General features: G+C 34.0%; 2 protein-coding genes across 2 annotated transcripts; both read left to right on the forward strand.

The window, feature by feature from the left end:
• The first annotated feature begins 1,909 nt into the window (after positions 1 to 1,909).
• LOC129300376 (uncharacterized) lies at positions 1,910 to 4,891 on the forward strand. The gene is made up of 11 exons (XM_054938940.1): positions 1,910 to 2,208; positions 2,301 to 2,395; positions 2,554 to 2,611; positions 2,724 to 2,915; positions 3,027 to 3,103; positions 3,253 to 3,335; positions 3,462 to 3,513; positions 3,796 to 3,864; positions 4,069 to 4,155; positions 4,313 to 4,377; positions 4,547 to 4,891. Exons 1-11 carry the CDS (start codon positions 2,073 to 2,075, stop codon positions 4,653 to 4,655), a joined length of 1,023 nt encoding a protein of 340 aa, XP_054794915.1. The 5' UTR covers positions 1,910 to 2,072; the 3' UTR covers positions 4,656 to 4,891.
• Positions 4,892 to 12,821: 7,930 nt separating this feature from the next.
• LOC129300375 (GDSL esterase/lipase At5g03610-like) lies at positions 12,822 to 15,282 on the forward strand. Its single transcript, XM_054938938.1, is given in 5 exon segments — positions 12,822 to 12,981; positions 13,101 to 13,295; positions 13,937 to 14,208; positions 14,662 to 15,099; positions 15,101 to 15,282. Coding segments are annotated over 5 exon segments (1,053 nt in total). The 5' UTR covers positions 12,822 to 12,914; the 3' UTR covers positions 15,182 to 15,282.
• The last annotated feature ends 1,432 nt before the right edge of the window (positions 15,283 to 16,714 follow it).

A 16,714-nucleotide genomic window follows, 5' to 3' on the forward strand; every position in this document is an offset into this window, starting at 1 on the left:
CTAAGTTATTTCAACTTTGATCCTACCTTTCAGACTTAAAAGCACATTAAGGGAGAAACAAATAGACGACTTGCTTTTGTTAGCTTTTGCTCCTGAGGCTCTAGCAAAAATATTCAAACATTCCATCATTTCTTTAGCTTACTTCTCAAATGCTTCACTAAAAAGTAGTAAATCATTAGCAAACGTGAGGTGGGAGATTGAAGAGACCTCCTTTATGACATTAATAAGCTTCCAATTTCCTTGTTCCATTGAATCATGTATAATATGAGAAAGCCTATCCATACACAAAACAAATAAGAAGGGTGATATAAGGGTCTCCTTGATAGAATCCACTTTTAAGGAAAAAAAATAATCAAAATTTTCACTATTTCACAGAACATTACATGAGATGGAAGTAATATAATTCATATTTAGACTTATGAAGTTAGAGTCCATTCTTGTTTCAATAAGAACTTGATGTAAAAATTCCCATTTGATGTAATCATAAGCTTTCTCTAAATTGATCTTCATAGCCATGGGCCCCTTCTTTCTTTTAAACTTTTTTTTTTGATAGCCCACCCGATTTATCGAAACTTTGCCTCGACTACATCTGGATCTGACCCGCGTCACGCACCTGACATGGTGAATGAGTCTTCTAACAAGAATTTTTTGCATACACAAGGCTCAAACTCAAGACCTTACTTAAGTAAAACCGAATCGCTTACCACTCGGACCAACTCCTGTTGATTCTTTCTTCTGAACTTGTTCATGGAATGCGTCGTTTCCTGTCCCAATCTCTTTTTTGTTCACGATCCCTCCATTCCATGCCCTCTCTCTCACTCCTCACCCATGACCCGTTTCAATCCAAATGGGCCTCTTTACCCCTTCTCAGCTGCGGTGTCAAGGATCCACTTCAGCCCAAAATTGCATTCAACGAACCAAACCCCTCCTTCTCATTCTGTTCATTTTAATCCACAGCGATACCATGACAAAAATACTTCGAAGAGGAACATGATTGGGCGGGAATCGTCAATTTATATATGATAAAAATTATTTAATTAGTGCATAAATTTTGCATCCGCAGTTGCCTTCGAATACGTGCACGTGCGCGCGACAAGTATTGCAGTACTCCTTTAGTCCTCTTTTAATCTAAGACATTTTTTATTATATTTATAAAAATTAAGAAAAATAGTTAACAGTGATTTGTAGTAGTAAATACATAAAAAATTATCATCGTTTTTCAAGATTACCTCTCAATTAAAATCAATTTATCTATTTTTTAATCCCTTTTTTTTTATGCAACCCCCCCTAAATACTATTGATTTTTTCGTAAAGTATCTTACAAATCAACACAGGTCGATAACAAATATTTTATATTTTGAGTCGGAGTAGTAAAGTGTAGGAACAGATTAAAGTAAAGGCAATTATTGTACTTGGATCGACAATTTTTTTACAGGGTATTCCTAGTTTGTCTAAATTTTGGATCAGAAAGGAGCGCTTGATTGGCAGAGCACCACGACTCATGGCTCAACCGCTAGGATGGTGAAGTGATGTCCCGCCCACCGTTCAAAGCAGACGAATGAAGGGTAGCTATATCTCATTATTTCTAAACAATTATTCTAATCATCGTGACCAGGGTTAAATATGCTTTCATCCTTCTAATTTCATTCACTTTTTTATTTGATCCTTTTGGTTTTAAAAGCAGTTAATGTTTCTTTTCTTTTATTCGAGAATTGAAGTATCAGGCAAATGAATAATGTTTAATTTCCCAAATTGCTTGGAGTCTTGAGTTTTATATGACATCAAATGTCAAGGCTGGTTGATTCTTTCTGGCCACTCAAAAGGGGTTGGATCAGTTTAGAAACACCACAATGACATCACTCCTCGTGTTTCAATTACAAGGACCCAGTTGAAATTTTTATAAAATTAGAGGCATACAAATTGCATTTCAGCCCTGTGGTTAGTTAATATGACTCCAAGTCTCCGACTCCGAGGTTAATGCAAATATATTGCGGAAAGTCTTACTCGATTCAGTGTCCATTTTGAAAGTTGCGTCTGTTTTCAAAAATTGAAGCGAATTAAGTTAAGCGACAATGGTTTGGCTTGCCATGACAAGGTGGTGGAGAACCCATGTAACTCTACGACTGTTCAGCTTACTCTCGCTGGGTCAAGCTGTTTCTGCAATCATGGCAGTTATGAGCCTCACTTCCTCTCTCATAGCCGATCTGGGTAATCTCCATTAAGCTGCTTGTAAGGTTTTAACGACTTTGTATGACCTTCAAATCTAATATTGGATTCTCTGGGTGATCAATTTTGCGTAGGTGTTAATGCCCCGCTTTCTCAGAGTATGTTCAACTACTTAGCCTTAGCCTTGGTTTATGGAAGCATTTTGATTTTCAGGCGTCAGAAAACTCTGGTATACTTATCTTCATCTCCTTGGTATCTCTGTGCTGACTTATTAATCATTAGAACTCCTGTTTTCCAGATTTTATGCATGGCCAATTGGGGTGAAAATGAATTAAAATTTCGGGATTCTAAACTCTTAAGTTGTGCCTCGTCTTGTGGGCTTTGCAGATTCCTTGGTATTGGTATTTACTGTTAGGTTTTGTTGATGTTCAAGGGAATTATTTGGGTGAGTTGCTTTCATATATCCCCTGTTATTGCAAAACCAGCATTGAGCTTGCAAATTATGAACCCGAAAGTAATTCTGAACATGCTAATGTCTTTTATTCTTGTGTGCGCAGTTAATGAAGCGTACCAGTATTCATCCATTACCAGTGTGACTTTACTGGACTGTTGGACGATACTTTGGGCCATGATACTAACTTGGTTCATCATTGGCACTAGATATTCCATAGGGCAGTATTTTGGTGCGGTCCTATGTGTGCTAGGTCTTGGCTTAGTCCTACTCTCTGACGCTGGGATTGCTGGAGGAGGTTGCATTCTCTTACATTACGAATATGAGTTTCCCTCTTGAGTTTTACCACTACATTCATGAAATAGTTTATTATCCAATTAAGCGCAGCTCATTATTATCCGTCTTTCAGGCGGGACGAAACCCATCTTGGGTGATGTACTTGTCATTGGAGGGACCCTTTTCTATGCAATGAGCAATGTTGGTGAGGTGCACATATTGACTATTTCAGTTTAGTTGTCTGCAGCAATATGGATTCCAGTGTCCTAGAGATTAGTAAAGTTGGCCTTTCCATCTAATCTGTAATCACGTCTTGTAATTTTTATGCACTCACTTGGATCTCTTCATACAAAATGTAGGAATTTTGTGTCAAGAAAAAAGATCGTGTTGAAGTGGTTGCCATGATTGGTGTTTATGGATTCTTAGTCACCGTCGTTGAAGCGTATCCTTCTCGTTCATCTCTGTCAACTCATTTCTGGTTTGTAATGGCCTGTGAATGATGGTCATGTATCTGTCATATTTTCTAACCCGTGCACGCAAAGTATTCCTTCATTTTATGAACTTTCAGATCCATAATTGAATTGAAGAATGTGGAATCTATTGAATGGTCTACCGATTTAGTAAGTAAACTGAAATTCTTATATCATTGTAGATCCTAGTAATAATTTTGTTGTAAGTTTTATTCTTGTTCACTGCATTAATGTCCAAAGCCCGTTGTCCCCTGCCCCCAGAAGTAAACTAATTTGCCATTTAAGAGGAGAAAAAGAGAGAATTTCAATTACTACAGCAAGATTTTTGATATTGACAGCACACAGCATGAATTAAAAAAAATTGTGCCAGCATATTTGACTATGGAACAGAGGAATTCTTCATATTTAACTAGACAATCGTATCCTTCCTAGGTACTTTCTTTGGTGGGCTATACTGCATCAAGCTTCTTGTTTTACACACTTGCTCCTTTTGTTTTAAAGGTTAGTTTCCTTCTTAAGGACTTGCATGGTATAATTCCTTTTCTGCAGAAACGGAGATGTTTGCTTGAAGATGATTAATTATAATAGCATAGCTGTTAAACAATCTGGTTTGGAGTTTACTTGCAAAATCATTAAATGATTTTTTTGCTTAACAGTATTGCACAGATTCTCTGATTCTGATAAAAATGCTTCTGTTCGATGCAGTTGAGTGGAGCTGCCATGTTCAATCTATCTCTTCTTACATCTGACATGTGGGCAGTGGTTTTTAAAATCTATTTGTATCACCAGAAGGTATTATTTTCCACAACGAGCAATCAAGGCATTATGAGTTTAGTTTAACATTCAATCACCACTTACAAGTACCATGTCCAAAATTAGTCACGTTCTTCAAGTTGATGTTATTATTTCTAAAATGGAATGTGACAGAAATGTTTATATCTGAATGCAGGTGGACTGGCTGTACTTCCTCTCCTTCGCAATCGTTGTCATAGGGCTTGTCATTTATTCTACAACGTATGCCCTGAGTTACTTCGTTGTTTTAGATTCTGCTATATATGCCATATGCCACATTTTATTTTGACCTTGATCCAATTACAATTAGGTTTCGTGTGCTTATTTATTTATTTATTTATTTTTATTTGTATGTGTATTTCGTTGTGAACCATTGATGGTACCTGTGCAGAGAGAAGGACCATGTTGCTGCGCCAAGTATTGAGAATGGGAGTGTGGATGCAGAATACCAAGTGCTTCAAGATGAAAGCACAGAAAGTAGAAACGAGTCTTCGGGTTGATGAAGAAAGTAACATTTTGCTGGTTAAAGAGTGAACTACACATCATTATGTGATTGAATTTTCAGTATGTTGCTTGTGATGGACGGTGGAGATGTCATTCATGGCGACCGAGAGGCTAAATTTTGATAACAGTTGAGTTTTTGATGTTAGGATTTAACATTATAATTTCCTTTTTCTTTTTTTAATAATAGTTATCTATGTCTCAGTTATTCAGAATTAAGATTTTTTTTTTTTTAGGACTGCAGTTTGTCATATCACCTGTATGGTAATGCATAAGACTTATCATTGCTTCTTTCACATTTGAAGTTTTTATCAACTAGACGCGGGGCTCAACGCTGGTGTGTTTAACAAAATATGGTGAACTAGTAGTATTCAAAATTGATAATATAACTTTTTATAAATTGTATATATATTATAACGATGGTGATAGTTAATTATGATGAATTTTAAATATAATATCAAAGGGTGACTTATTTAAATGGTAGGAAGGGCTCTTTGGACAAAGATATGGATCTTTTTATTTATGATTTACGTACTGTGAACGAGCATTAAGCTGAGGGAACAAATACATTCCCTCACTTTGGGAAATATTAAGATTTTGATATATAAATTTTAATATTTCATATTCATATCTTTGAAATTGTGCACCACTTATCCTTACATTTTAATATTTTGCATCCTAGTCCTTAAGTTTCAAGATGTTGCATTCCTCACCTAGGGGTTTGAACTTTTAACTCTTGTAACATTGGAGGTCATTGGAATTTTGATGTCACATACTCATATTTGGTCCACGGCAAGCTCAGTGTGTTAGATATGGTAAGTATGTATGTAGTATAAACTTGTACTCTCTTTGTTTAAAAATATAAGATATTTTTTAAAGAATTATATGTTCAGAGGTTTTTTTAATTTTTTAAGGTATAATCATTGCCTTTTTTTTAAAGTGCTCATATTGATAATAACTTTATATTTATTGTAGGATGTTTAATAAGGATAAATATAAAATATAAAGTTAGTTAAAAAATAGATAATTATTTTATTAAAAATAATATTTAATTAAAAATATTTTATATTTTTTAACAGAAGGTGCGAGTGTTTGCGGACGACTTTACAAAACCATATTTGGGCAAGCCCCGCAACGGCATGCCTCAGCTACATCTTTTATTTCTGAAGCCCAAACGTAAACATGGCCTATAATCTCCATCGCTCATGCCTCTTGTTGATAGGCTCGACTTTTTACAAGGTAAGAGATTAGGAGAGTCAAGTTAGGACTGTGATCATTAGGGGACTCGGTTTCGGCGTGGTGCTCAGCACCAAATCACTGCCGTTTGGCAGTGTTTTTTTTTTCCTTTTTCTTTTTTTAAACCACAAATTTATTATAATAATAAATAATTATTATAAAATTATTATTTTAATATTTAATAAATTAATAAATATTAATATGTTAAAATTGAACCTAAATAGTTTGAAGAAAATTGGTCTGAGCATTGAGAACTGTACTAAAAAAATAAAAAATGTTCTGAATAATTTAAAATAAGAGTTGAATCTAGCAAAATGTGCCAATTTCTTACACTGTAATAAATCAATGTTTAAATTTTTATTAAGAGAAGTACCTATATTTAATATCTGACTATGCTTTGAATGATATTATCTCTCATAGATAAATAACTGTGCCAAATCAATAAAATAAAAAAATATTTTTATTTACAATTTTAATATTTTCAATACAATTCTAAATTGTTCAGATCAAAATTTATATATGAACTGTTCAAATTATACTTTAATGAGTTAAGTTGTTCATATTTAATTTTAACATCTTAATATTTATTTGTTTATTAAATATTAAAATAATAATGTTATAATATTTATTTATTATTACAATAAATTTGTAGTTTAAAAAAGAAAAAAAACACTACCAAACAGCACTGTTTTGGTGCTGAGGACTAGGGGTGTTCATAGGTTCGGTTTGGTTTGGTTTTGGGCAAAAACCAAACCGAACCGAACCATTCGGTTTACTGATAATTGAGACCTGATCGGTTTTTATGAAGTTCGGTTTGGTTCGGTTTTATTTTCGATTTGTTCGATTTGGTTAAGGTCTTAATCAAGTTTTAATGGACTTGTTTAATTTTTTTTCCTTTTCTCCATTTTCATAATGGTGTTATGTACTAAAATTAAATTTAATTCTTTTTGACTCCTTTTTTTCATAAATAAAGGTATAAAATATAATAAAATTTCAATGTGATAACAATAATTAATCATAAAAATTAATATAAGTTTTTAAGATTAAAATTATTTAATATTATGTATTTTCGTTAAAATCCTTTGAAAATGTTTATCTATGTATCTATATTTTAATAAATAATGAAAAACTTATTATACAAAATTCAAAACAAAATGTTTCTTGTAGATAAATTGAATGCCGAGGCTTTTAGGTTGTAAATAATTAAATGATGATCATAGTATGATTATTATAATCACTTAATATTATGCATTTTCATTCAAGTATTTTAAAAATGTTTATTTATTACTATAAAAAATTCAAAACAAAATGCTTCTTGTAAATAAATAGTTTTATATTTTACAAATAAATAAATAGAATTTTTTTAATCAAGTTTGGTTCGGTTTGGTTCGGTTTCTTGTACTCAAAACCGAACTTGAACCGAACCAATCGGTTTTTATATCATAAAAACCGAAGCGGACCTGATTGTTGTTCGGTTTTGATCGGTTTTTGACGGTTTGGATTGGCTTGGATTGGTCTTTTCGGTTTGGATCGGTTTTGAACACTCTTACTGAGGACCATGGTGCCTCGAAACTGATTCCGATCATTAGGAGACTTAGAGCATGTTTGGATTTCACTCTAACCTCAGTTAGAGTGGGTCAAACTGAAGTTAGGATGTAAAATGTTAAAAAAATCTTGTTTGAATTATCATAAATTTTCAACCTCAGTTAGCATGCAAACGAGCATTATTCAAGAAGCTCACTAACCTGGCTTTTGGTTCTCAGCGTTAGCGTTGCTACCCGTTGGAAGCATTAAATACGTTTTAAATTTTTATGCTTTCTCTCTCTTGTCTTTTATCTACTCGAGCTCTGCCTTTAGCATATCTAGCATGAGAGAACAGGAAAAAAAATACCAGCCAGACAGAGACCAGCTATGGTGGACGATTTACGATGCAAAGGAAGAACAATGAAAGCTTTGTGTGCACACCCACACACACAGCAGCGTCGACTAGTTTTAAAAAAAGCTAGGAGGAATCAGCTATAGAATATGACGGAGAAAGAAGAAGAATCCATGAACTTAATAGCGACAAACTGAACTCCTCTGCGCACGCGCTCGTCGACAAAACGAACAAGAAGAACAAAGGAGATAGAGGATGATAGAGGAGGAAGAATGGTTGGAAAATCACTCCGATTGGGAACAGAAGAGAAGAATCGAGAAGGGTTTTTTTGAAGCTGCCTCCTACTCCCTGTTTTTTTTATATGCAGAACACGAATGAAATGGGAAATAGGGGAGAAAATCTGATTTTTTCTAAAAAGGGTATTTTGGTAATTTTGTAGTGTTTAGAGCAGAATAAAATTTCTCCCTTACCGCTGCGGAGACTCAACAATATGTAGGCGACAAGTATTGACTCCATCAAGCCAATAACTTCTTATTGCATCTATTTTAAAATTATAAAGTTATAAAAATATCATCAAAACATGTTATTATATAATATATTATGAATTTCACTAACATTTAAGTCAAAATACCAACAAGAATATTATTAATAACATAATTATTTTCTAAATCATTGCATGTCCATATATAATATATTATGAATTTCACTAACATTTAAGTCAAAATACCAATAAGAACAATTGATCATTTTATTTTTTATTTTTTTGCTAAAAAAATTATTTATCACATTTTTTAAAATTCCTAAATTTCCTAGCCATTACATTTATTTTTGGAGTGTGGAAGTATTATCATTCAAGTTTGAAATGCACTATAAAAAGAACTTTTGGAGTATGGAAGAATCAGTTTGCAATTATATGAAAAATGCCTAAATTTAGATATAAAATACAAGTTCAAATTGTTTGTGTAACAATGAAAATACATAACTTTATTAGGAGAAATTTAATTACTGATGAGCAATTCATGCAATCTGAAGATGAAAGTGTAAATATCCATAAGGAATATACTAATATTGGTGAGACATCCTTGTCAAATCTACCCAAATCGTCAAGATAGATGCATCGTGTTCGTGATATAATTAAATATCAATTGAATATTAATTTATTTTAGGTTTTCATGATTGAATATTAAGATATTTTACTTATTAGTTGTGATTTTAAGTTTAATATTTTTTACTTATTAGTTAGTCAAAAAATATAAACATGCTTATTTAAAATTTAATATTTAAGATAAAAAAATTCATACTTATTTTTGTCATTAAACATCTCAACTGACTTTTGAATCAAATCATCCAAACAAGTTTCAATTTATCTAACTAACTTTTGAAAAAAAAGGTATTCAAACATAAATTACGTTACATTAACTGACTTTTCTTCTAACCTCAGTTTGCTAATTTCAATTGAATCTTAACTTTAATTATAAATTTTTTAATCCAAACATACACTTACTTGAGGATCTTGTAGTGTGTGGGGCTTGAATCTGAACACGTGATGACAAGGCCTCTTGTCATCCAATTTTCTTAGGCTAAAAAAAAAATGATTTTATTATATAGAAGCAGGATGCGAACACCAAAACAAGACCAAAGCAAAACAAACAAAAGAAAAACCTAACCAGTAACACCAAGGATGCAATGTGCATAATACACGACAAGTCCCTCTTGGGAGGCATTGAATTTTGATGCTTTATATTTTTTATATGGTGTGCCTCATGTGGTTGCATCATTATTCATATATGTGTGCATTATAATTGTGAATAATGAATTGAAATTTGGGTGCTTTTGACGACAAGACCCTCTCGGGTGGCTTTCCTCTGATGTTCACGCTAGTCACTCCTGGTCAACGATCAAGCATCGTTGTTTATATAATTATCTGATTTCCATCAAACTTATTCTTCTGCCTTCCTTCCAAAAACGACTGTTTGGTTCTAAAGTTGAAACACCAGCTTAATGAGATAAACCAAGACAAATAATATGACATCGCCAAGAAGCATAGCTTAGTCCATTTCTAAGAAAAAGAAGTGCCACGTTTGAGTTTGGCATGATCCTCAAGACTTGAGATGATTAAACGAAAGAGGCCGTTGATCGAATATGGTGTTACATGCTACAAATCTCACAAAATCGTGTTAAGTGATTCTTAGTACTTTTGTTAATGAGCTCTGGATCTTGTGGAAGTGATAGTCTTGACCTAATACTTGTTAAAGGAACACAGGATCACAAGAAAGAGGAATCAAGGATCAATCAACAACATTTATTAATATGTTCAGTGTAAATTTAACATTTAAATTGATTATACAATTTCAAGTAGTTTTAAGATCATTTTTAGTTTTTCAATGTTGTGACCATTACGGCTTTGTACTTTACATTATTGTCAATTAGCACACTCATTTATTTTAATTTATTTATATCTTTACATTCAAATAAATTGTATTAAAAGAGTCCAATAATTTGTTGTTATCTTTAAAATTAAGTGTTTTTGACATGGTTGATATTTGTTGTTTTGCACAAAACAACAACAAATCACACTAGCTCTATTGTCTATTATTCCTTCAAGTTCTGACAATCACATTCTACCTATTCTATCATTTTGCCCCTGTAATTCCCTGATCTAATTCGACACCTTTTTTCTCATATATCAAAAAGCAACCATAGGCTTATAACTATAGCACTGGCGTGTTCCTGGTTTTACTCAATTCTATACATGCTTGAATATTTATCATCATTTAAACCGTTACCATTATATATATATATATATATATATATATATATACCCTGACATGAGAAATCTTGTATTTTTGTAGAATGCTCCGTTTCAGCCCCTTATCTTTCCATACAATTATTTTTTTTTAAGATAAAGTTCTCTTGAATAATTATTGCTAAATTATTCAAATATAAGTGAATTTAAAACAATATGGGAAGTCCTATATTAAATTAAAATTGAATAAATTGTTCTTTTCTAAATAACTAACATAAGATGAAGATAAAGAACTGATAAACTTTAGCCCTATTTTCAAGTAGTCGTTTTTTATTTTTAACAAGTGATATTAGAGCAATTAAAAGAAGCCTATGAACTCATATTTAAAAGAGATTGTTATGTTATTCAAATATAAATAAATTTAAAACAATATAAGATATTTCACAGCGGACAAAGTTAATTTTAATAACAAATATAAATTAAAAATAAAAAATCTATAAATTTGAGTCTTAGTATCTTTGTGCTAATGTTACTCTTTTGTGTTAATTTTTTTTAAGTGATATAGATTTTAACAAGCCAATATTAACCCATCAATATTAACCAATATGACTTACAGGTTATATGTTTCCGGCTAGAAAAATTCTCTTTTCATTTGAGTCTTTTTTTAAAGATCAATTATTTGAGTCAATCATCCTGCCTCTAAGCCTTTAACGTTTTTTCTTGTCCTTCGTTTTCGGCGATCGCTCTCATGTGTATGCTTAGTTTATATGAATAATATATGTTGTGTACGTATATGTCGAAAAATAACCTACCCCTTAATTTTTATTTTCCAGTTTGTCTTCAATATGCACCACGTGACAATGACGCGTTATTATAAAATGACGATTATCTGTTCGTTTGAATTTTGCGATAGGTATTCTGATAAATACAGCATTTCATCTGATGATAATTATAGACCAATTTTGTATGATAATCTAAATTGACCAACGAAATCTCCCATTCTTGGTCAGAAATGTAGCACTAAGCTCTTGATTAAATGCGTTATTAAATTGAGTATTTCTTTGGTTGCCCCAAAAAAGAAAGATTATTTCTCCTGGGAATTTTGCAATTTCGACTGGATCCAAGATTGAAGGCGTTCCAGCAAATAATTAAAAGACGATCTGTGTATAATTTGAATTGACCTGCATTATCTCATAGTCTTCGCCAGGATTCAGAAAGGATCAAAGGAGAGAGATTCCAATCCATCTGAATGTATAATATATATATATATATATATATATATCAATTTGACCCACTTTGATTATCATAATTAGAGAGGAATGAGAATGATTTACTACTTAATTCTTGTGTTTTAAGCTGAGCCTTAATGAGCTTCTTAGCAATTTATTGGTAACCAAACATGCAACTGAATTGCCAGCAAACTCTATTATGTTTTTAAAAAAACTTTCCATAATGCTTGGGATTTTTTTGACCGAACCTAATAATGCTTGAGATAATAATTTGGGACGGTGGGAGTATTTTTATTATTTATAAATAATGTAGATTTTTTAATTTTATATTATATATACACAAATATTATTGAAAAATATCAATGATAGTATATATAATAAAATGATAATAAGCTATCATTCTATTCATAACTAATAAAACCATAAATTCTCTTTATACAACAAGAAAATATCTGGATTAATAGTATGCATTAAATTGTTCAATAAATTAAACAAACTTAACAATCAAGTTGTCGTAGATTAGTTCTGCACTTTTAAAGGTCGATCAATGAATCATACCATGTCAACTCCTCGCGTAACTAGTCCAAACACACCCAAAAAAAAAAAACCAAAAAAAACTCATGTAACTAACATTTTTTTGCCAATGATCTGACGTAACTAACATTATTTATTAGGTTATTTGTAACTGATGTTTTATTTCTAGTTGAAATTAAATTCGGCAAGAAGCATGCGTACAGTAAAATGACGTGAAATCATAGAGAAAAATTGAAGAAGTAAGTTGTATAAATATAATGGGGAAACAAAGAAATCACTAAGTAAACACAATTAATGGATTCCCGAGTTAGTTTTAGCATTGGTTTAATTTTTTTAATGCGTGATAGACTTTGAGTTTATAGTAAATATTAAGTAATTTAATTTAATAAACAGGCTTAGAAAGATTATTATTTACCATACGCTTACATGAGCCAGTTGCTATGAAAAAGAAATTGACCCAATCTAAGAGGAGCTGTACGCGGTTTGAATAAAGGCCATGTCACAGAATTTTCACCTATAAAAAGCAAGGCTCTGTCGTAGTAGGCCTGCCAAATTGTGCCCTCTACATTCTCTCCATCTGGTTTTTCGAGCTCCATCACCAGCTTATCATACTCCAGCTCTTCCACCTCTACTCTATATGGCCATGGCCTCACTTCACCGTCCCATGTCCCTCCCTCTTCTCCTGCTCTTTCTTCTGATCTCTGGTAAATACTGGATACTTCCTTGAATTCTTCCATTACGAGTGCATGACATGACATCCACGTATGTATACTTGTTCTCTCACTGAAAAAAGTTGATACTTTCGACTCTGATATATGCACAGGACACTTGGGATTGGATGCGGAAGCTCGAAATCTGCAGAATCCGACGAAACTGTTCGTCTTTGGGGACTCATATGCGGATACCGGCAACGTCAGGAGAGATGTGGCCGGTTCCTGGAAACAGCCATATGGAATTACTTTTCCCGGTAAACCCGCTGGCCGTTTCTCCGACGGCAGAGTCCTCACTGATTTTCTCGGTATGTGCCTCGTCCTTCTCACTTCGTGTATGCTTTTTCTGAGTCTTTCTGTGCCTTTACCTTTGTCAGAAAAGTATGGCCGCGGTTGGGCTGGCTGCTTTGGTAGAAAATTCAGTGACAATATCTATATATATATATATATATATATAATATGTTTAAGCATAAAATTGAAAGGTGGGGTTCATTTATTTGCTGGCCTGCCTCTTTTCCTTTCTCTTTTTAAATTATCCGTCTGAATCTCCTCAGTGGCACTGCCACCTTTCTCTCTTTCCACGTCAAATTATTAGAATTACCTTCTTTTCTGCCTGCCTCTCCTCCTTCCGACAAATTTAAGGGATTAACACACACAAAGTACGTCACTAAGAAGTTAGCGCTAGTTTAGAATCTAACCTGTCTCACTAATAAAGCAGCTCTATTTCTGGGACATATTGTTTATTTTTATTTCTTCCCTTATCCCCATAAACTTTTATTGCCAGCGGTTCTAGCTAATTCTTTGCAGCTTGTAAAAGCACTAGGCATTGTCGTCCTTATCGCTTGATTGAAAAATATAAATGCACTACTTTTCGAAAAGAAAAGTCTGATAATCTAGCACTTTGAAGAATATTAATGATTAATGTAATTAATGAGTGGAATATGCGCAGCTAAGTATTTTGGGGTGAGATCGCCGGCACCTTACAGACTGAGAAATCTGATGCCCCAATATGTGAAATACGGGATGAACTTTGCGTATGGTGGCACGGGTGTTTTCAATACCTCTTCTCCAAACCCAAATATGACTGTCCAGATCGATTTCTTCGAAGAGCTCATCAGAGACAAAGTGTACACCTTCGCTGACCTCTGCAACTCCGTCGCTCTGGTCTCCGTCGCCGGCAACGACTACAGTTTTTATCTCGCCACGAATGGCACTGCCGAGGTAAATTTTTCCGCGTCCTTAAGAGCATAGCACAACAAATTTAGTCGCTTTCACACTTTATATTGTCAGAAAATCCTCAATTTCCATCTTCAGAAAAATATGGCAGTTACACGATAAAGAAAACTCGTGACCAGTTCGTGCATATTGGACTTATTATAGTTGCAGAGACACCTGTGTCCTTTCAAGCTGCATGTTTTCAAATTTCACTATCACGTCTCTCTTTCTAAATTTTTGGATTCGCTTCGCTGTTCGGTGGGTTCCACCGCCTGGAAGGAAACAAGGCCCTTAGTTATGAGCATGTAGCCCCAAACGATACAAGTCAAAAGATTTTAGGTATAAGAAACCACACAGACGTCAGGCTTGATATTATACAAGTCTCAGAATTGACGTCGTATATATACACTAATACGAGTATAACTGATACGTTTGCATGTTTTGTATGTACGTAAATAGGGGGCGCCGGCGTTTATTGCGTCGGTGGTGAACCAGACGGTGAAAAATGTAGCTCGAATCCATGGATTGGGAGTGAAGAAAATTGCAGTGAGCGGTCTGCAACCCCTCGGGTGCCTCCCGCAGACAACAGCTTCATCGTCATTCCAGCAGTGCAACTCCACCTTCAACACCTTCGCCACCCTTCACAACACCCTCTTGGGCCAAGGGCTGGCGAAACTGAAGGAAGAAGCCAACGACAATTCCAGCTTTGTCGTTCTTGACCTTTTCGACAGTTTCATGTCGGTACTGAACCACCCCTCCACCCATAACATACAGAACCAGTTCAAGCCTTGCTGCGTTGGGGTGAGCAGCCAATACTCCTGCGGAAGCGTGGACGACAAGACCATGGCCAAGAAATACACAGTGTGTGAGGATCCTAAGTCCGCTTTCTTTTGGGACTTGGGTGCACCCAACGCAAGCTGGGTGGCATGCCGTTTATAACAACTTGCTCACCACTAATGCCCTTCAACAACTTCAATAGTAATGAGCAAGTCTATGTTATTTTGCTGTCATATTCATCGGTTCTTCTGTTTGTCTGTAATATTAATAATATGGCCCTTCCAATAGTTTAATTGTTCCTTACGTTGGGTGCTAATGTGGTATACTGTGCGAATTGATTTTTTTTTTCTTTTTTTCAAAAGGAACATGCTTTCTGGAATGCATCTTTTCCTTTTTCATGTCTTTCTTTCACCCCTAAAAAAAAAAATGAATTGTTCCACATAAGCTTAAGAGTTAAGATGATTCTACTACTTACAGGTCAATGGATCAATATTTTTGTGGCGAGATTCTCCTTTAATTTTTCTTATCTTTTCGTTTTTTAATGAAAGAAGACTATTTTGCGAAAGCATTCTGATCAGTATGCAGCTTAATGCCCCTGATCTGTAAGATCACTTCACAGACATATCATGTTGTGAGGGTAATGCAAGTTCATGGATAGAAACCATTTGGACTTCGAAACCATTTAGTAGAGTCGTGATTAATTCCCTCAACATGAAAGAAACGGATCGTGCCTTGTTCTTTAAATTGTCGTAATTATATGGTAATCCTCTATATGATTAGATCGATGAGAGGCCGTGGACTGAAGGTGAATATAATTTATGACATGTTAGGCATTAAGTTTCTAAATTAACATCATCCCCCTCTTCATTCCTTTCCGAATTTTACTTCTAGCAGGTGCCCACCCATTTGCGTGAACCCTCGATGATCCAGTCCTTAATCACTATATTGGTATTTGTGATGTGGGCTTTCGCATTTGTTCAAAGAAAGTTGCTTTCCTCTGTTTAAGAAACGCAGAACAGAAGTGGTTCATATAGATGGACAAGGTTAGAAACATAAAGAACAAATCACAATTCAACCAACACTAGCACCCACATAAACGCATCTATCTATTTGGTAGGGAAGTCGCGGGTACCTAACCGCGGAAAGTAACACGACCAAAAACAAAAAGAAAAGAAAAAATTGATGCAGTTTGCTTGTGGAAATTCGCGTTTTATAGACCTTTTATTGAGTGAACCACAAAAACAGAGGACTCCAAGATTCTTCCACCTTTGTTGTTTTGGTTTCCCTGTTGAACAATCCAGGGAGCCATGATATTTGAAACGGGGAATAATTGTGGGATGCAACAATATTTGTGATGATCCAACATCTCCCACTCTGGCAGGGTAGATTTCCTCCAAAAGATGCTCTTCTCAACAACTTCCACACGTCTCAGCTTCATGTCTGCATTTTGTGTTTGAAACTGTTTAAGACTTGTAAAAAAATGAATCTTGGAGAAGAAAATGAACATTCATAAAAATGATGATTATTGAACATTACAACAACATAATTCTTCTGAAACGATTTACAAAGACAATTCATCTCTTAAGAGTGGAATACAAATCCCAAACAATGGGACTATGGACGGATTACAATTAATTTCCCTACATACACAATGATATGTGGTCCTTTTACATGGATTTGGGGATGCCATCTAACTTGGTGGTTTACACTAATCACATCCATATGTTTCAACAGA

This window comes from Prosopis cineraria, unplaced genomic scaffold, assembly GCF_029017545.1.
Source record: "Prosopis cineraria cultivar Desert tree isolate PC_DT_omini unplaced genomic scaffold, ASM2901754v1 PC1558, whole genome shotgun sequence".
Taxonomy (NCBI): Eukaryota; Viridiplantae; Streptophyta; class Magnoliopsida; order Fabales; family Fabaceae; genus Prosopis; species Prosopis cineraria.

Coding starts and splice junctions, on each gene's coding strand:
- LOC129300376 (XM_054938940.1), top strand. CDS start 2,073: ATGGTTTGGCTTGCCATGACAAGGTGGTGGAGAACCCATGTAACTCTA. Junction 2,209..2,300: donor CTCTCTCATAGCCGATCTGG/GTAATCTCCATT, acceptor AATTTTGCGTAG/GTGTTAATGCCCCGCTTTCT. Junction 2,916..3,026: donor CGCTGGGATTGCTGGAGGAG/GTTGCATTCTCT, acceptor TCCGTCTTTCAG/GCGGGACGAAACCCATCTTG.